We start from the raw sequence: 20,379 nt of genomic DNA, 5'->3' as shown, positions 1-20,379 counted from the left end.
AGGAAGTGTTAGAGCTGGCAGAAAGTGGGTTTGGATGGGATATTGGGAATTAGGAATTGTGCCCTGGCAGGGTGGGCAGGCCCTGGCACAGGGTGCCCAGATCCCTGGCAGTGCCCAAGGCCAGGCTGGACATTGGGGCTGGACATTGCGTAGGACAGGATGAGCTTTAAGGTCCTTTCCAACCCAAACCATTCCATAACCCTATGATTAAACTGAATAAGAAAATCGTCATTAAATGTAAAAACAGAAAATATAGAAAAATTAGGATATTTATGTATAAAGAGTAAGATGTAGTGAAACTGTTACAGATTGTGGGGTGTAGTGCCTTGGGGAAGTGGAGTTGGGCGAGCTGAGATTTACACAGTGGCAACTTTTAAATGTCACAAAATTGGGAAGTTGTGGCCTGAACCTGCTGCTTGTTTCTGCTGGGTTCAGATTGCACATTTGAAATGAAACTTGGGAAGCAGAAAATGAAACTCCTGCAGAAAAAAAAAAAAAAAATTAAATGAGATCTCAGTGTTGTGTTTCCAACTTTTCCTGTGGCAGGAGTTTGCCCAGCAGTGGCTCAGTGTCTTTGGAGGTGTTTTGTGCAGTGCATCTCTATTTCCCCTCTGCTCCTGCCTTTGAACTCACTGCACATTTGCAGGAGCTGTGCAACATTCCCAGAACATGCAGGGCAGCAGCTGAGTGAGCAGGGGGTGGATTTAGGGGAACATTTCCTGTGTAAAGGCTGCTCTGGATCTGCAGGAGATTCCCATGGGGCCACCTCTGGAGTCCTTATGGATGGCCCTGTCCTTCAGGTGTGACACCACACAGCAGAGCAGCTCCTGGCTGTGGAAAAGGCCCCTCTGACAGCCTCACTGACCTCTGAAATTATATTTAGGACTAAAGCAAGAACACAAAGGTCAGGCTGAATTAGAACCTGCCTGGGGTGAGCAGTAACTCAATACTCAGGAGCTGTTGAAGCTGGGGTGCAGCTCTGTAAGGAGCAGGCTGGATCAGAGTTCTGCTGCTGCTCCAGATGGAAATGTGCTGTGAGGAGCAGGGTGGGACACAGCCCTGGACTGCCCTTCCAAAGAAATGAGCTTATCCAGGGCAGACCCACCAGGATATCCAGGTTCTCCCACTGCATGTCAGGTTCTGGGTGGAAGCAGTCCAGGGGCTGAGGATCTCCTTGGCTGGGTCATTTTCCAGCTGGGAGAAATGAATTCATACACATTTAGGAGTGGAAATACTTTAAAAGGCTGGGAGCTGGAGGGGTTTACAGTGCTGAATGGCTAGAAGAATATTAACATTGTCAAGAGAAAGAATGAAGGAGCAGAGTGATGGATCCAGGAGAAGATGGTGCTGGCTTTGCTGAAGGACTTCAAAGGGACAGGGCAGTGGAGCTAAAACTTGTGTTTAGTGTGATATCACAAATTCAGGAACTCAGAGTGGCTTTGAAATGGAAACCAAAAGGCTTTGGAGTTCCCAGAACTCATTGTCATAATGGGGCCATTGAGAAATGAAATGGGATTTTCCTGGGCAGGAAGGGAGGGTGGCAGTCCCACAGAGCACAGGTTTGACCAGCACTGCTGGGGAGAAAGGGACTTTTTTAGGGAGAACAAATGGGAAAATGAGGGTTCTTCATGGTGTCAGAAAATCCTGGATATCCGAGCAGGTAGGGAGGGTCTGGTAGAACTTGCTGCCTTTTTCCAGCACCAGAACATCAGTTCTGCCCTGAGGCTGGAAAGTGGCACGTGGAAAACACCAGGAAATGAAGTTTTGCTGGGAAGCTCCCCATGGGATGTAGGGGTAGCTGCAGGTGTCCATGAACAGGTTCACAGGGGATTTCACAAGAGCCTGGTCAGGTTTGGACTCTCAAATCCACAGAGAGGATCCTTGGTTCCAGAATTCCTTAACCACTGGGAAATGGAAGCTGGAAAACCTCTGGGCTGCCCAGGTGCTTGTCAGGAGGCACCAAAAGCAGAGCTGGCTTTGTCATCCAGGCAAAGCACAGCCTCAAAGGAATGGAACTGGCAGCTAAAAATTGAATTTTTTCTTTTTTTTCCACTTAGCTGCTCCTCCAACTCTCCTACCTTTAATGACATTTGTGTGTCAGCCTGTTTTCCTACAGTCTTCTGACTGATTCCAAATTTTAGGAACAGCTTTATGTCTTTAGTGTGCAGCTCCTAGCTGTGTGGAGGACTCTGAAATAACATTTTTCTCTCAGTGCATCTCTGCTGGCAGCACTCTTACATGGCCAGAGAAGTGTCCTCAGGATCTTGGTTGATTCAGCAATGAGCTGGTGTCAGAAATAAATCATCCTGAGTCCTCCCAGGTGTGGGAATTCCCTGGGATGTGCAGGTTCTGCTGTTTAGGGAGTGTGGTGGTGACCAGAGCTGCACACACCTCCCTTCCCCAGTGCCATCAGCCCCATTAATTTCTGCAATTAGCCCTAGAATGGCTAGGAGTTAATTCTGTTTGCTGAGGGCTTTTGAGACTCGAGGTGGAACATGTTTCTCTGTCATGGCAGTCCTATAAAACAATTGGAGAATTCTCTTGTTTTGGATTTCTCATTATGGAAGCCGGAGGTGTTCAGCCTGGAGAAAAGGAGATTCAGGGGTGACTTTATCACCCCCTACACCCCCTGAAAGGTGGCTGTGCTCAGCTGGGGCTGGGCTCTTTCTCCAGGCAGCACTGACACAACCAGAGCACACAGCCAAAGGGGAATTTAGGCTGGATATCAGGGAAAAGTTCTTTACAGAAAGGGTGATAAAGTTCTGGAGTTACTGGGATGTGGTGGAGTGCCCATCCCTGGGTGTGTTTAACAAAGCCTGGATGTGGCACTGGGGGCCAGGGTTTGGTTGAGGTGGTGGGGCTGGATTGGACTTGATGATCTTGGAGGTCTCTTCCAACCTGGTCATTCTGGGAAATCTGAGAATTTGGGGAATTTGGGAATTTTCAGGGACTGGGGAGGTGGTGGAGTCACCATCCTGGGTGTGTTTAACTGGAGTGCCAGGGTTTGGTTGAGGTGTTGGGGATGGATTGGACTTGATGATCTTGAAGGTCTCTTCCAGCCTGGTGATTTTGTGATTCTGTGAATTTTTTCCTTGCTGAATATTACTCAGAAAAGCTGAAATTTGCCAGTCATGAAGTCTGACAGAGCACAGATCCCCAGGATCACTGAGGTGGGAAAATCCCTCCATGGCCATGGAGTCCAACTGTGCCCAATGCCCACCCTGTCCCCAGCCCAGGGCACTCAGTGCCACATCCAGGTGACACCTGCAGGGATGGGCCCTCCAAACCCCCCTTCCAAGGCCTGAGCACCCTTTCCATGGATCCAGCCTGCCCAGATTCCTGCCCTCCAGCACATCCTCCCCTCCAGGGCCTGGCTGAGGGTGCTCTGAACGCCCTCCCAGCCCATCCATGAAGGTGTTGGGCAGCACTGAGCCAGCCCTGAGGCCCTGGTGCCCCTGCCCAGCTGGATGTGCCTCCATGCCCAGCTTTATCCAGCCAGGAGTGCTGAGCCAGGGACACTTTTCCCTTTAGGAAGGGAAATCCTCAGCCTGGTGTTCCATGGTCCCTCCAGTGCAACACTGAGCTGCAAATGTAGCAACATTGAGACACTAATAAAATTCTTGGGATTATTTTGCTAGGAATTACTTGCTTTAATGTGCTGAAGAGCTTCATTTTGAGCCACGTGGACTGGCAGGATGCTCACAAATCATCAGATCCAATCTCATCTTGCTGCAGCCATGTAAATCTTTCATCAATAAATCATAATGCATTTTAAGGTTTCTTTAGTCTCTGCCAGGTCAGCTGGAAAGCTGTCCCAGAAATTCCTTTCTCTCCAGGTTAAACCTCTAATATGATACAGCTGATGCATATTTTAATGTTGGCACGAGAATAATCCAAATAGATTTTTCACTTTCCTTGAGCATCTCCTTTCCCCAGTCCCACAGGACAGCCTCCTTTGTCTTCACAAAGCTGAGCACCCAAGCTCCCTCCCTTTCCAGCTCTGTCTCATTCTCCTTGGCTCTTTCAGTAATCCTTGCCCACATCCATGGGAGCTGGGAGAGTGAGCCAGTCTGTGCCCACAGCGAGGTTTGAACAAAGGGCTGGGGAGCCAGGGCAGCAAACATCCCCTGCAGTGTCTGCTGCAGTTTGCCCAGGGTGGATCCAGCCCTCGTGGGCACCCACACAACCGTAACTCATTTCCTTTTGCCTCAGCCAGCTCTAATCTCCAGCCATTAGGAGTTATCTCTGAATAATGAATGGAGAATCCATTAACCAGGGGAAAGGGCAGCTGTAGCATTTATTTAAAAAAAAAAAAAAATGCAAACACTCCAGGTTCTTCACTTCTTCCCTCCCCAGCTTTCTTCTCTTCCATTAGCTGAGCTCCAGCTGCCAGAAAAAACAGTGGAGGAGTTAACCAGGGAGTCAGCTGTAGGATGTGACAAGCAGTGAGTAGCAGCTCTGTGCTGCCTACTCCAAGTTGGTGTAAAAGCACTCAGAATTGTTCCTGTGACAGGAAGGAGAATCACAGATCTCAAAAATCTGGGGTTGGTGGGGTTGGTCAGGCTTCTCCAGCTTGGTAGGAGCCAGTGGGGCAGAAGGTGGTGGCAACTGGGTACAGAATGTGGGAAGAGAGAAAATAATGAGGGTGTGAGTGGAGATAATTTGCAGGAGTTTGTCCTGAGTGAAGGGAAGGATCCCTCTCTTTGGGATATGCTAGGAAAGCCATCAATTAAATAATTAAATTCCTCCAAATTACTTCATGGAATCCCAGAATGGTTTGGGTGGGAAGGGACCTTAAATCTCATCCCTGGCATGGCAGGGACACCTTCCACTGTCCCAGGGTGTTCCCAATGTCCAGCCTGGCCTTGGGCACTGCCAGGGATCCAGGGCAGCCACAGCTGTGCCAGGGCCTGCCCACCCTGCCAGGGAGGAGTTAACAGCTGGGACAAGGAGAGAGACTCTGGGTCTTTTATGGAAGATAAGCCAGAAAAGGTGAAGCTGTGAAGTGTAAATCCAGTCAAGGAGTGGATTTAAACTAATAATAATTCCAGCTGGAGAAAAGTCACTGGAAAAAGTCCTGTGAAATCCAGTGCAGCCAAATGCCAAGTCCTGGAGTTCAGTGTGGGGCCAGCAGTGGGGTCAGCAAACCTGGAAATGTCCCAGTGTGGGGCTGGTGAGGCTCCAGCTGAGTGTCCTGGGTGTTCCTGGGCTTTGGACATCCCCATGTCCAGGGGCAGTGGGAGCTGGGGCTGTACCTGAGCCCTTTGCCCAGTCAGGGCAGGCTGGGGAAGGTTCCAGAAGCACTGCACACATTTCAGGCACAGTGTGGGATCCCTGGGAGCTGGGGCTGTGCCTGAGCCCTTGGCCAGTCAGGGCAGGCTGGGGAAGGTTCCAGAAGCACTGCACACATTTCAGGCACAGTGTGGGATCCCTGGCTGGTTTGTGGAGCTGGGAGTGGAGTCAGGCACCTCCTGAGGCCACAGGCAGAGATCCAGGCCTGGCAGGGCATCCCTGGCAGAGGGGTTTGGGACCTGCCTGTCCCCTCCTGTGCTCCTTGCCCTTGTCCTGGTGTCACCAGGAGCAGAGGGACATCAGTTGCCTGCGTGTGCTGTGGGGCAGGGAGACACTGGGCCTTCCTGGAGGGGTTGTGGAGTCTGGAACCTTGCTTTAGTCCAGTTTAAATCTGGGGACACCTTGGGGTCTACCTTGTCATGGAATCACTGAATCATAGAATGGTTTGGGATGGAAGGGACCTTAAAGTTCATCCAGTGCACAGGGACACCTTCCACTGTCCCAGGTGGCTCCAAGCCCTGTCCAGCCTGGCCCTGGGCACTGCCAGGGATCCAGGGGCAGCCGCAGCTGCTCTGGGCACCTGTGCCAGGGAGCAACAATTCCTCATTCCCAATCTCCCATCCGTCCCTGCCCTCTGGCAGTGGGAGCCATTCCCTGGCTCCTGTCCCTCCATCCCTGTCCCCAGTCCCTCTGCAGCTCTCCTGGAGCCCCTTCAGGCCCTGCCAGGGGCTCTGAGCTCTCCCTGGATCCTTCTCCCCTCCAGGTGAGCACCCCCAGCTCTCCCAGCCTGGCCCCAGCCCTGGAGCAGCTCCATGTCCTGCATGTCCTTGTCACATGAACAGTGTCACTGAAACAGTGTCTGTAAAGCTCCAGTCTCTGCGGTTTGTGGCCTCTGAAACACCCTGCAGAACGTGCAGTTAAATCTCTCACATTCATTCTCATTTTTTTCTCAATATTCAGCTCATTCCCACCTTCCTGCCATGCAGGTTTCTTTAAGCACATCTCATCCCAGTTTATTCTCAGTATTCAGCTCATTCCCACCTTCCACATCTTATGCAAAGACCCCAGGAAAAAACAGGAATTCCAGGCTGTCACTGATGTTTCTGATCAGTTCTCAGCATATTGCTCACACACCAACATTTAACAGCACAGAGTTCGATCAGAAATGGCAGAATTTACATTTGCAGCATCAAGTTAAAAAAAAAAAAAAGTTTTAAAGTTTTATCAGGCTGATCTGAGAACAGAATTCCTCCCAGGGTTAAGTGTGAGTCTCTAAAAATGTTGGGTTGTTGTCTGTGGATTCACCTTGCTCTATCTGTGACATATGTCTTGTTACTGATAAGTAAAATATTATTTTAAAAAACACCTTATAAAATCAAGCCCTACTATTTCAGCTAAACGAACAACTAACCTTAAAAGTTCCTGTTGAAATAAAAATAATAAAAATAAAAATCAATTTACATAGCAATCTATTCTTATAGAAAAACAACTCACACCCACAAAAAAGAAAATTCTCCACATATAAAACACTTCCCAAAGAAAAATGTAAACTACCTAAAAAAAATTAATTAATAAAATAAATAAGTTTCAATAAATTACTAACATATTAAATTCAAACACAGTACCTTCTAGTATTCCTATAAATATAAACTATTAAAATAAAAATAAAATTAAATTAAAATAAAGAAAAAATTAAATTATATTACAACTATGTAAATATTTTTAATTATATTAAAACTATGTAAATAAAAATATTTAACATTTACTAAAGCTATGTAAATAATTTTAAATTATATTAAAACTAAATACAAATTTTAAAAATGTATTTCAACTATGTAAAAAAAATTTGACATTTATTAAAACTATGTAAATAAAAAATTTAAAAATTATATTAAAACAATGTAAATATTTTAAAATCATATTTAAATTATGGATATAAATTTTTTAAAAAATTCTCAAAGCTATGTAAATAACAATTTTAGAAATTAAAACTATAAATAAATTTTTTGAAATTTATTAAAACCATGTAAAGAAAAAATTTTAAAATTTATTAAAACTGTAAATAAAATTTAAAAGATTATATTAAAGCTATGTAAATAAAGTTTAAAATTATATTACAACTGTGTAAATAATTTTTAAAAATTATATTAAAACTATGAAATAAATTTTTTAAAAATTTATTAGAACTATGTTAATAAAAATTTTAAAATTATTTTTTAAAATTACCTTAAACCTATGTAAATAAAAATGTTTAAAATTATAATAAAACCGTGTAAATGAACATTTTATAAATTATATTAAAACTATGTAAAAAAATTGTAAAACATTTTATTACAACTACATAAATAATTTTTTTAAAATCATATTACAACTATGTAAATAAAAACTTATGTTAAAAGTATGTAAATAAAAATTATAAATATTTATTAAAAGCATGTAAATAAAAATTTTAAAAATATTTTTAATCATCTTTAAACTATGTAAATGTTTTTAAAATTATATTAAAAGAATGTAAATTTTTAAAAATTATATTAGAACTGTAAATAAGAATTTTAAAAATTATATTGAAAAATGTAAATAAATTTTTTAAAAAAGTATTAAACCATGTAAATAAAAATCTTAAAAATTATTTTAAATTATCTTAAAGCTATGTAAATAAAACTGTGTAAATAAAAATTTTAATTTTTTTTACAACTGTGTAAATAAAAAATTTAAAATGTATAGTAAAACTAGATAAATAAAAAAATTAAAAATAATATTAAAACGATGTAAACAAAAATTTTAAAAATATAATAAAATTATTTAAATATTTTATTGTATTAGAACTATGTAAATAAAATTTTTAAAAATTGAAGCAATGTAAATGAAAATATTTTAAATTATATTAAAACAATGTAAATAACAATTTAAAAATTATTAAAAGTGTATAAATTGTTAAATTTATGCAAACCATGTAAATAAAAATTTTAAAAATTAAAATTTTAAAATAAAAATATTAAAAATTACAATTACAAAAATAAAACTATGAAAAACTAGAATAATTTTCCATAAAAGACGTGGCTTGTGGGTGTCGGTGCCGAGCTGTGGTGTCTCCGCAGGGACACGGCGGGGCAGGAGCGCTTCCACACCATCACCACCTCCTACTACCGGGGCGCCATGGGCATCATGCTGGTGTACGACATCACCAACGCCAAGAGCTTCGAGAACATCAGCAAGTGGCTCAGGAACATCGACGAGGTGAGTGCCACGCTGGGCCTGACGCTTAAACCTGAGCCAGGCACCCAAATGTGAGCCAGGCATCCCCTAAACCTGAGCCAGACATCCCAAACCTGAGCCAGACACCCCAAATGTGAGCCAGGCATCCCCAAACCTGAGCCAGACATGAGCCAGACATCCCAAACCTGAGCCAGACACCCAGATGTGAGCCGGGCATCCCCAAACCTGAGCCAGACATCCCAAACCTGAGCCAGACACCCCAAATGTGAGCCAGGCATCCCCAAACCTGAGCCAGACATGAGCCAGACATCCCAAACCTGAGCCAGACACCCAGATGTGAGCCAGGCATCCCCTAAACCTGAGCCAGGCACCCAAATGTGAGCCAGGCATCCCCAAACCTGAGCCAGGCACCCCAGATGTGAGCCAGGCATCCCCTAAACCTGAGCCAAACATCCCTAAACCTGAGCCAGACACCCAAATGTGAGCCAGGCATCCACTAACCTGAGCCAGGCACCCCAGATGTGAGCCAGGCATCCCCTAAACCTGAGCCAGGCACCCCCAAACCTGAGCCAGGCACCCCAGATGTGAGTCAGGCATCCCCAAACCTGAGCCAGGCATCCCCAAACCTGAGCCAGGCACCCCAGATGTGAGCCAGGCATCCCCTAAACCTGAGCCAAACATCCCTAAACCTGAGCCAGACACCCAAATGTGAGCCAGGCATCCACTAACCTGAGCCAGGCACCCCAGATGTGAGCCAGGCATCCCCAAACCGGGGCCAGACACTCCAGATGTGAGCCAGGCATCCCCAAACCGGGGCCAGACATCCCTAAACCTGAGCCAGGCACCCCATATGTGAGCCAGGCATCCCCAAACCTGAGCCAGACACCCCAAACGTGAGCCAGACATCCCAAACCTGAGCCAGACACCCCAGATGTGAGCCAGGCATCCCCAAACCTGAGCCAGACATCCCTAAACCTGAGCCAGGCACCCGAATGTGAGCCAGGCATCCCCTAAACCTGAGCCAGACACCCCAGATGTGAGCCAGGCATCCCCAAACCTGAGCCAGACATCCCAAACCTGAGCTAGACCTCCCAAACCTGAGCCAAACCTAAGCCAGGCACCCCAAACCGGGGCCAGGCATCCCCAAACCTGAGCCAAAAATCCCAAACCAGGGCCAGGCACCCCAAACCAGGGCCAGATATCCCAAACCTGATCTCCTGTGTGTGGTGTTTTCAGGGTTCCCCATCGGAAGAGGAAGAAATTATGAATCTGACTCCATGTTCTTAGAGGGCTAATTTATTATTTAATGATATTATATTATATTGAAGAATGCTATACTAAACTATACTGAAGAAGAGTGAAAGGATACTTACAGAAGTTTTAAAAGATACTAATGAAAAACTCATGACTCTCTCCAGAGTCATGACACAGCTGGCTGTGATTGGTCATTAAGTCAAAAAAATTCACATGAAAACGATAAAACAATTTGTCCCTCACCCCTGTTGTCCCTCACCCGTGCTGTCCCTCAGCCCATGGATCCAGGCTGTCCTGCTCCCCCTGCAGAGCCCCCAGCAGCTCCACATCCCTGGGGCTGTGCCTGAGCTGAGCCAGGCTGGTGCCCTCCATGCCCTGAAGGTGTTGGGCAGCACTGAGCCAGCCCTGAGCCCCTGGTGCCCGTGCCCAGCTGGATGTGCCCTCATGCCCAGCTTTATCCAGCCAGGGTGCACCCATCCAAGGCAGGACCAGCCAGTTTCTCCAGGACAATGCCATGGGAGAAGGTGCCAAAGGCTTCAGCAAAGCCCAGGCAGATGCATCCACGGCCTTTCCCTCCTCCATTAAGGTCACACTGTCACAAAAGGAGATTAGGGTGGTCAAGCAGGACCTGTCACAAAGCCAGACTGGCTGGGCCTGATCCCCTGCTTGTCCTGCACGTGCAGAGTGTGATCACAGCCCAGGTGATCTGCTCCAGGACCTTCCCCAGCTCCTGCAGTTCCTGGGTCCTCCTTCAGTAATTCTTGGAGCCTGGCATCACACTGGGCAACCTGCAGGGGGACAGGACCTCCCCAGCTCCCCAGGACTGATGAGAAATGATCCATATTCCCTCTCCAGAGAGGCCTGTGCTGCAGGGAATGGATCTGGGCTGGATCTGGGATTCCTCATCCCTGCCAGGCTGGCACTGCATCCTTCTGCCCCACACCATGAGGAAACACCAACCCCTCCCCTCCTCTCCCTTTGGAGACCCTGCCCCACTCTGGTTTCTGCTTCCCTTCTCTCATTTCTCTCTTTGGGTCCTGCCCCTGTTTTCCTCCCCAATCCCTTTTTCTCCCCTGGCTCATCCCTCACATTGTGCAGTGACAAGGTGGAGAGGAAAAAACCATTAACCAGTGCTGGGAAGTCATTAGGAGGCTGGGGTTAATTAACAATTAATTGTTCCTCTGCCACTGCAGTGCATGGAGCTCCATTGTGGGCAGCTGTAAAGGTGCCCCGATTGCAGGTGCAGGTGGTGGCCTGGCCACACCAAAGAGAAGCAGGTATTTAGGGTGTGAGGGGGACATGTGTGACCCTGTAACCCTGTCCCTGTGTCCCTCCAGCATGCCAACGAGGATGTGGAGAGGATGCTGTTAGGAAACAAGTGTGACATGGAAGATAAAAGAGTTGTCCCTAAAGCAAAAGGTGAACAGGTGAGTAGCAAACAAAAACTTCTTTATCCAAGTCAGCAAATCACTGCCAAGACTTCTGCCTGCTCCAGGGGGTTGGGATGCCCCAGTGGGGTGTGCCAGGGAATGAATGCAGGAGCTGATGGATGTGAATCCTGGGAATGTTTGCTCAGAAAGTGCCATGAATGGGGTGAGCTCAGCTGCAGTTTCTGCTTCCTTTGATAACTCAAAATTCCCAGACATCCCTGAAGTTCCTCACAGTGTCACAGTGTGTGGTGTCTGTCCTCTTAGGCCCATACACACACTGGGGATTATTTAGTAGATTTTAATTGTTTTGAATTGTGACATTGTGAATCTTCTGAACCACCTTACCTGGCTGGTGCTGTTGGTGCCAGTTGGAAGGGAGACACAGAATCCCTGAGGTTGGGAAAGAGCTCCCAGACATTGAGTCCAACCTGTGCCCAATGCCCACCTTGTCCCCAGCCCAGAGCACTGAGTGCCACATCCAGGTGACACCTGCACGGATGAGCACTGCAAACCTCCCTGGGCAGCCCCTGCCAAGGCCTGAGCACCCTTTCCATGCAGAAATTCCTCCTGATGTCCACCCTGAGCCTGCCCTGGCCCAGCCTGAGGCCATTTCCCCTTGTCCTGTCCCTGTTCCCTGGCTGTCCCCTGCAGTCAGGGACCTGTGCAGAGCCACAAGGTCCCCCCTGAGCCTCCTTTTCTCCAGGCTGAGCCCCTTCCCAGCTCCCTCAGCCCCTCCTGGGGCTCCATTCCCTTCCCAGCTCCGTTCCCTTCCCTGGACACGCTCCAGCCCCTCCAGGTCTCTCCTGGCAGGAGGGGCCCAGAGCTGCCCCCAGCACTGGAGGTGCCCCAGCAGTGCCAGCACAGGGGACGGGCACTGCCCTGGCCCTGCTGCCACCCCAGAGCTGGCACAGCCCAGGGGCACCCCTGGCTTCATGTCCAGCCCAGTATTCCCTCCTTTATAGAAGCTGCTGACCCCAAAGTGGTGGTGGCACCACTGGAACATGCTCAGCCTCTCTAACCTCCCTCTCTCTGTTTGCTGCAGATTGCCAGGGAGCACGGTATTAGGTTTTTTGAAACTAGTGCAAAAGCAAATATAAACATTGAGAAGGCATTCCTCACATTAGCAGAAGACATTCTTCGAAAGGTAGGTGCTCACAGCATTCCTTGGGAACAAATATCCTGAATTTCTAGCTCTCCTGTTGTGATCTTCACCTGTGTTGTTGCACTTTGACTTTGCTGTGCTGAGGCAAAGCAGTCCCTGAAGGAGCAGGGCTGAACTTCTGTAGCTTGTTTGATGTTTTGTTGTTGTAGGGGGCCTGCCTATAGAGAGTAACATCCATCAGAGCCAAGAACTGAAATTCCTGTTTGTTTGGGCCTTACACTCATGGTTGTTGTGCCTGTGCTGGAGTTAAATGTTTCCATTGGTGTGGAGAGAATTGTCCTTTCCTGCCACTGTGTCAGTGCACTGACAGCTCTTGAGGGGCTGTTGGGAGGAGTTCAGGTGTGGAGGGTGGGGCAGGAATGAGCTCTGCCACTCCCAGCTGTGGTGTTTCCTTGGGGGTTCCATTGCCCCACTTCATCTGGTGGTTAGCTCCTCTTGCTGTGTGGTGCAGTGAACCAATGAACCATGGAATCAATGAGGCTGGAAAAGCTGAGAGCACCAAGTCAAATCATCCCCCAGCACTGCCAGAGCCACCACTGATCCATGTCCCCAAGTGCCACATGCACAGGGCTTTTAAATCCCTCCAGGGATGGCCAGCTTTCCCAGCAAGAAATTGTTCCCTGTATCCAATCTAAACCCTCCTGGCCCAGCCTGAGGCCATTTCCCCTTGTCCTGTCCCTGTCCCCTGGCTGTCCCCTCCTGTCAGGGACTTGTGCAGAGCCACAGGGTCCCCCCTGAGCCTCCTTTTCTCCAGGCTGAGCCCCTTCCCAGCTCCCTCAGCCTCTCCTGGGGCTCCATTCCCTTCCCAGCTCCCTCAGCCCCTCCTGGGGCTCCATTCCCTTCCCAGCTCCCTCAGCCTCTCCTGGGGCTCCATTCCCTTCCCAGCTCCATTCCCTTCTCTGGACACGCTCCAGCCCCTCCAGGTCTCTCCTGGCAGGAGGGGCCCAGAGCTGCCCCCAGCACTGGAGGTGCCCCAGCAGTGCCGGCACAGGGGACGGGCACTGTCCTGGCCCTACTGCCACCCTGGGTTGTGTCCATGCCCTGTAGCAGCTCCCTGTGTGCCCAGAGCTGCTGTTTCTATGGCCCTGACCTCTGTCAGGAATTCAAAATCCATCAGCTTCCTGCAGGTGCCACTGAGGTGTTCCAGGACTGAGCTGGGCTGGATCCCTGTGTAGCTCTGGGATCATTTCTGTGGGATGTTCTCCCCTGGCCAAGGGCTCAGTGCACACAGAAACCATTTCTGGGATCATTTCTGTGGGATGTTCTCCCCTGGCCAAGGGCTCAGTGCAAACACAAACCCCTGTGCTGGAACGTTCCTGCCTAGGAGCAGCTCATGGGAGCTCTGTGGAGCTCCAGACACATGGGTTGGCCAACCCTGGCCCTTGTTGTTCCTGTTCCTCCACAAATGAACCCCATCCTGAGCCTGTCTCAGCCCTTCCTTCCTCCCTCCCTCTCCCGTGTGATAATTCTGTGGATAATGTCACCCAGTTGTCACTGCAGTCCTCACTCATTTCTTAAACAGCTTCTGACAAGCTTTGTGTGATAAATGGGTTGAAAAACCCTGGCCTTTGGTGAACAGGAGGTCAGACTGCAAACCATACCAACCTTTGGGCTTAAATCTTCATTTTTGGCCTCTGTCATTATCCTGCGGGTTCTTTGGCAAGGCTGTGACAAAGAGAGTTTAAAAAGGAATGTGGAGAGTGAGTTGTGGTGAGGGTTTGGGTTCCTTTCCAGCCAGCTGGAAGTAGATGTTGGTGTTGGATCAAACCCACTGGAGTGGGGTTTTGGCTTTGGTGTCACCAAGTTCCGTCCTGCGACAAGGAGGAGCTTGTGTGTCCTTCCTTGGGAGCTGCTGTCCCTGGAGCAGAGGCTGGGAACAAGCCCAGTTTATCCATAAAAACTCTGGGTTTTGGAGGTCATTAGTTCACATTATCTGAGTTCAGCTTGTGGTGTTTGCAGGCTGGGATTTCCTTACTCCACCAAACCCAGCGTTGGCTCTGAAACAGTTCCAGCTGACTTTGGGGTGGTCCCACTTCAAGCACTGGGTTTTTTCCCAGCTTTAGATTTATTTAAAACAAACCAAACAACAGAAAAAAACCTTAAATTGGTTTTGCACATTTGTGCTGGACTGGAGGGAGGATTCCTGCCTTTCTGAGGACTCTGTGCATAGTTGATCTCAGTTCCCTCTGGTGATGCCAGCCCCCAGCTCTGGGTGTTTTCCTGGGGGATCTCCAGGGCCAGCTAACTGTGTTCACTTGTTTCCTTGCAGACCCCTGTAAAAGAGCCCAACAGTGAAAATGTAGATATCAGCAGTGGCAGTGGGGTGACGGGCTGGAAGAGCAAGTGCTGCTGAACCTTCTCCTCTCTCACCAATCGCCATCCACCGCCCCTTTTTTCTCGCTGCAAAACAAACCACTCTGCCCGTTTTTTAACCTGAAACCAATGGTTTTGTTCCTCATCTTAACGAGCTCCTGCCTCCCCTTGGTTTTCTGGCTAGGACAGCTTTGCCTACTCCAGTTTTCTCAACACATGTATAGGAAATTCATCTCCGTGACTTCATTTCCATGTCCCTGCTCAGCTCACCACTACGTTTGGGTTGTATTATAGTCCCGTCCCTCCTGCCATTAAACCCCAGAGCAATCATACTCAACTCTCTTCTGCAAATTGTATAAGAATAAAGGTTAGAATTAACAATTGATTTTGTACAACAGTGGAATTTTCTGTCATGGATCATGTGCTTGAGTCACCATATTCTCTAGATGCATCAGGCAAGAGCCAGGAAAAACTCATTTTCGCCTTGAGTCCGTGAGTGGGGTTTCTTTGTTCTGTGCCTTATGTGGAAAAAGGAACTTTTATTTTCACTTTCTTTTCTCTTTTCTGGTGGAAGCATGTGCAGGAGACATCCCATCCCCCCTGTGCCATTGAGTCCTGACCTCTGTAGTGGTTGCTTTCTGTAACGTTGGTGTCATGCATCGAGGACAAAGGGTGGTGCAAAACAAAAGCAAACTCCATGTAACCTGCTGTGTCTCCTCTTGCCAATCCCGCCGTTCCCAACTCTTCCTGCTGCCATTTTTTTTCTCTCACTTTGCCGCTCTTTCCTTTATTTCTTTTTCTTTTTTTTTCTTTCTTTTTTTTTTTTTTTTTTTTTTGCCTGCATGCTGCTTTGATTTGCATTTCTCCATGGTGTGATGTGTTAATGGAAAGGATGGCAACGCAGTGTGTTTGCCAAAAATTTAATACAAAGCACTGATTTAGCTTCCGAGGTAAAAATGTTGAGATTCCTACTAACCCCCCTAGGCCTGTCCGTCACTAGTGGTTCCCTCCTCCTCCTCCTCCTCCTGCGTAGCCCCGGCCTTTCCCCCCATATGGAAGAGTTATTTGCATGCACTAGTTTCTATGGAGGGTGATGTGGTTGTCTACTTTCTGTGTATGAATATAACATGGATCCCCAAACTGACAGCAGTTCATTAACACGAGCTCCCAGCTTCTGTCCCCGAGGGCTGCGGGGCCGGCCCGAGCCCGAGCGGAACTGGATGGAAAGAGAAGGAAAGGAAAGGAAACAAACCAGCCAGAGGGCAGTTTAATTTATTACCTCCCTGGAAACTTTCCACGTTCCAGTGTCCGCAGCGGCCGTGCCGGGCCAGCCCCGCTCCGGATCCCGGCGGGGCAGCTCCCTCGGGATGGAGCGGCGGCCTTTCCATCGCTCCTGCCGCTGGCACCGGCGCTGCTGGCCCTGTCCTGCCACTGTCACCGGCCCTGCTGGCCCTGTCCTGCCGCTCCTGCCACTGTCACCGGCCCTGCTGGCCCTGTCCTGCCGCTGGCACCAGCCCTGGGCACCGAGCGCTCGCCCTGCGCGGCCGCTGCCCCGCGTGGATCGCCAGCGATGAATCCCCGGCGGTGAATCCCGGCTCCAAACCCAGCCCCGAGCCCGGTCCCAGTGGGGAGGACACTCGGCAGCCGCCCCGAGCCCCTGGGCCCCGCCTGTGCCTGGCTCCGGCCGCGGCCTTGGCACCGGCCCTGGCACCGGCACTGGCACCGGCAGTGGCTCCGCTCCGCCCTCGCCGCAGCCGCTAACGCTGAGTGAATTCTAATGAAATGACGGTGTTTTAACACGGAACTCCTGGTCCGGAGCGGCTCCTCACCGAGGTGTCCCCCCCTGTCCCTCTGTATTTGGCATTTTGTCCCCAGCGTGTGTGTTAACCCTTCCCAGGCGAGTGGCTGGTGAGCTCGGCTCAGCGTACAGAGTCCGGCCCCTTCCGGCTAAATCTGCACTTTCTAACGTGATCAAAAAGGGAAAAAAAATGGCGAAATCTACATCAAGGGTGGTTTTTCTTTTTGTATAATCCTTGTTTTAAACGTGAGCTTTTTATTTGCTTGCAGGGGCTCGGCTCCCTGTGTGTGCCCCCTTTGTAGACGCTGTGCCCGCTGCAGGCACAGGTGGAGCCCAGGCCACTCGCTGGTGCCACTCGCTGGTGCCACTCGCTGGTGCCACTCGCTGCCAACGCCGCCCCCTCGTCCCTCCCTCCCTCCCTCCCCGTCAATAAAACTGAGCTGTTTCTATCGGGTCTATTTCTGTTCCTGTCCAAGCTCCAGCTGCAGGGCCGGGAGGAGGGAGCAGCACGATGCTGAAACAGATAAAAAACCCTAAAATTAATAATAATATTAATAATAACGATGATGTCGGAGGAGTTTGCAGTAACTTGATGTCTGCTGGTATTTCAACTCCCTGCTCGTTCCAGACTAACTGCTTGTGAAACCTCTGCTTGGAACCCAGCCCAGCCCTGTGGAGTAGAGAAGGGCAGCGGGAGGTGTCAGCAGCCCCTCCGTGCCCCCGGAGGGAGCTCGGCGCTGCCCTTTGGTCACCAAAACAAAGAGTTAAACCATGAAATTGGTCCTGCTAAACCAAACCCGAGCTCGGCTCTGCCCCACGGCCGTGTCGCGCGCCGGGGTGGCCGCGGCGCTTCGTGCCCTCGGACGGTGGAAACAAAACAGCGTCAAGGTCTTGGATTAATTCCCATGCCGACAATTTTTTACTTAATCTTTTAATATTTTTGCTACTCCACTCTGGCTTTTTATTTAAAACACATTCTTTTGTACCACTTACTGTATCAAATTGTATAAAAGATCACTGTCCCATTCTTGGTCGTACCAAGAGCAAATAAAAGCTTTTATAAACTTGCATTGGTGACTTCCTGGGCCCCTTGAATTCCCTCTGGCTCCGCTGGGAGTGAGCCCGGCCCTGGAGGAGGTGGGATGAGTCCGCCCAGAATTTCAGGGCTGGTTTGCCTGGCGTGGAGCTGTTCCTGCTGCATTTCCCAGAGCTGCCCAGGGCAGGGTGGTGGGAAGGGCTATGGGGGGGTCTGAGGCTGCCCCATCCCCATGTGGAGCCCCCTTGGGGTGGGGACACCAGCTTGGGGGTGTGAGGTCTCCTCTGGGGACCTGCTGGGGAGGGACTTTGGGTGTTTTTTGGGAAAAGTTTTTTGTTTTTCCACCCCGTGTTCTGCACCCCCTGCCTTGGGTGGGAGTCAGGGGTGGCTGTTCCAGCTCTCCAAGAGCCCTCAGTGCTGTGCCACTGTCCTTCCCCAGCCTGTCCCCTCTGCCAGCCTCTGGGGCCAGCAAAGCCCAGTGAGGGACCATCCCAGGGACAGCAGAGGACCCATTGCTGCTGCTGCCCTCCCGCTGCCATGGTGTCCTTGTTCTGAGAGTGTCCCCATGCCATGGTGTCCCCATGCCATGGTGTCCCTGCTGCCGTGGTGTCCGTGTTCCTACAGTTTCCCTGTTCCTACAGTGTCCCCATGCCATGGCGTCCCTGCTGTCACTGTGTCCCCACTGCCACGGTGCCACTGTTCCCACAGTGTCCCTGTTCCCACTGCCACGGTGTCTCCACTGCCATGGTGTCCCTATTCCCACAATGTCCCCAATGCCACAGTGTCCCTGCTGCCATGGTGTCCCCACTGCCATTGTTCCTACAGCATGCCTTTTCCCACCATGTCCCCATGCCGTGGTGTCCCCGCTGCCACGGTGTCCCCGTTCCCATGGCGCCGGGATCCGGCAGAGGCTGTTTTGCTGTTTTGCTGTTTTGCTGTTTTGCTGTTTTTGTGCCGCCACTGGGAATAAAGCCGGGAGTGCGTCATGGCCGCGGTGCCCGGCAGGCCCTGGCAGGGGGCGAGGCCGTGGGAGCAGCTCAGAGACCCCAAATCCTCCCCATCCCGGGGCTCACGGCGTGGGAGAGCCCCCACAGCCACCCTTGGGTGCGGGATTTGGGGGGGAACTCCCAGAGAGCCTCGGGGAGAGGGAACCTGGCAGGGACCTTCCCCACATGGACACATCCAGCAGCTCCCAGTGTCCCGTTTGTCCGTGTCACCCCCGGCAGTGAGGCTTGGCTCTTTCCCCATCCTCCTCCTCCTGCTGCTGGATTCTCCTTTCTGTCCCCATCCCGGCTCCATCCCCATCCCGGCTCCATCCCGGCTCTGCTCCATACGTGCCCTTCCCTGTCCCCTCTCCTTTCCTACAGCTGTTCCCTCCCTTTCCCTGCTTCTTTCCCATCCCTGCTGCTTCCCTTCCCTGCTCCTGTTTCACCCTTCTCACTGTTCCACCTCTGCTCCATCCCATCCCATCCCATCCCATCCCATGGATCCCATCCCATCCCATCCCATCCCATCCATCCCATCCCATCCCATCCCATCCCATCCCATGGATTCCATCCCATCCCATCCCATCCCATCCCATCCCATCCCATGGATCCCATCCCATCCCATCCCATCCCATCCCATCCCATCCCATGGATCCCATCCCATCCCATCCCATCCCATCCCATCCCATGGATCCCATCCCATCCCATCCCATCCCATCCCATCCCATCCCATCCCATCCCATCCCATGGATCCCATCCCATCCCATCCCATCCCATCCCATCCCATCCCATCCCATCCCATCCCATCCCATCCCATCCCATCCCTGCAGCCTCCCCTTGTGCTTGGCCCGGGGACAGTGGCGGGGGCAGGGGACAGCACGCACAGGTGACACATCCCCAGGAGCGGGCACTGACCCTGCAGACACTTGCCGCTTCCTCCCCTCCCTCATCCTCCTCAGCCCAGTCTCCAGCGCAGTGGGGATGCAGCCGGCAAAGGGGATCCCGGAGCAGACGCTGCAGAGCGGGACCGGAGCTTCCACATCCCCCGGGCTGAGTGACCGAGGGTGCGGGGACCCTCCGGGCCCGGTGTCCCCCGCTCAGGGCGGCCGGGAGCCCGCAGGGTGCGGGGACCCCGCTCGGGGTGACGCTGATGTCGCTGCCGAGGGACTGCGATGTCCCCGGCCCCCTCTCCCGGTGCCGTTTGTGCTCCGCGTCTGTCCGGCAGCGCCGGGTCGGGGGTTCCGGCGGGGACATCGGGGTGTGGGGCGGCATCGGGGTCCCTCCTGTGCCCCACCGGTCCCTGGTGCTCCCCGCAGCCCCAGCTTGGGACCCCCGGCAGCTCCGGCGGCTCCGCGCTCCAGCAGCGGGACGGGACGGGACGGGACGGGGGAGGGTCCCCGCGGCGCCCCCCGCCCGTTCCCTCGGCGGCCCCAGAGAGCCGAACCCGGGAGCCCGGGCCGAGCCGGGGCTGAGCCCCCCGGAGCCCGAGGGCGCGGGCGGAGCCGCCCCCAACCCCACGGGACACCCCCGGTGCGGTTCCACGGGGGGATGCCCGGCCCTGGGGGATGCCCAGCCCTGGGGGAGTGCCCGGTGCGGAGGGGATGCCCGGCCCTAAGGGGGTGCCCGGTGCCGAGGGGGTGCGCCGCATGGGGGGGATGCCCAGCCCGAGGGGGTGCCCGTTCCCGGGGAGATGCCCGGTGCCGAGGGGGTGCCCAGTCCCGAGAGGATGCCCAGCCCGAGGGGGTGCCCGGTCCCGGGGAGATGCCCAATCCCGAGGGGGTGCCCGTTCCCGGGGGGATGCCCCGCACGGGGAGATGCCCGGTCCCGGGGAGATGCCCAATCCCGAGGGGTGCCCGTGCCCGGGGGGATGCCCCGCACGGGGAGATGCCCGG

The 20,379-nt window shown here is 51.4% G+C and overlaps 1 protein-coding gene across 1 annotated transcript in view; it reads left to right on the top strand.

Moving 5' to 3' along the window:
• Nucleotides 1–15,050, top strand: part of RAB10 (RAB10, member RAS oncogene family) — a 46,964-nt gene extending 31,914 nt beyond the window's left edge. Inside the window, exons 3-6 of the mRNA XM_059469695.1 lie at nucleotides 8,391–8,529; nucleotides 11,100–11,189; nucleotides 12,235–12,336; nucleotides 14,624–15,050. Coding sequence (XP_059325678.1) covers nucleotides 8,391–8,529; nucleotides 11,100–11,189; nucleotides 12,235–12,336; nucleotides 14,624–14,707 — 415 coding nt within the window. The 3' untranslated portion in view covers nucleotides 14,708–15,050. The remainder of the gene's footprint in view (nucleotides 1–8,390; nucleotides 8,530–11,099; nucleotides 11,190–12,234; nucleotides 12,337–14,623) is intronic.
• Nucleotides 15,051–20,379: the final 5,329 nt, after the last annotated feature.

The sequence above is a fragment of the Ammospiza nelsoni genome, chromosome 3 (assembly GCF_027579445.1).
Source record: "Ammospiza nelsoni isolate bAmmNel1 chromosome 3, bAmmNel1.pri, whole genome shotgun sequence".
In the NCBI taxonomy this organism is placed as follows: Eukaryota; Metazoa; Chordata; class Aves; order Passeriformes; family Passerellidae; genus Ammospiza; species Ammospiza nelsoni.
The sequence above is the reverse complement of the archived record's forward strand: the minus strand, read 5'-3'. Positions and strand labels throughout refer to the sequence as shown.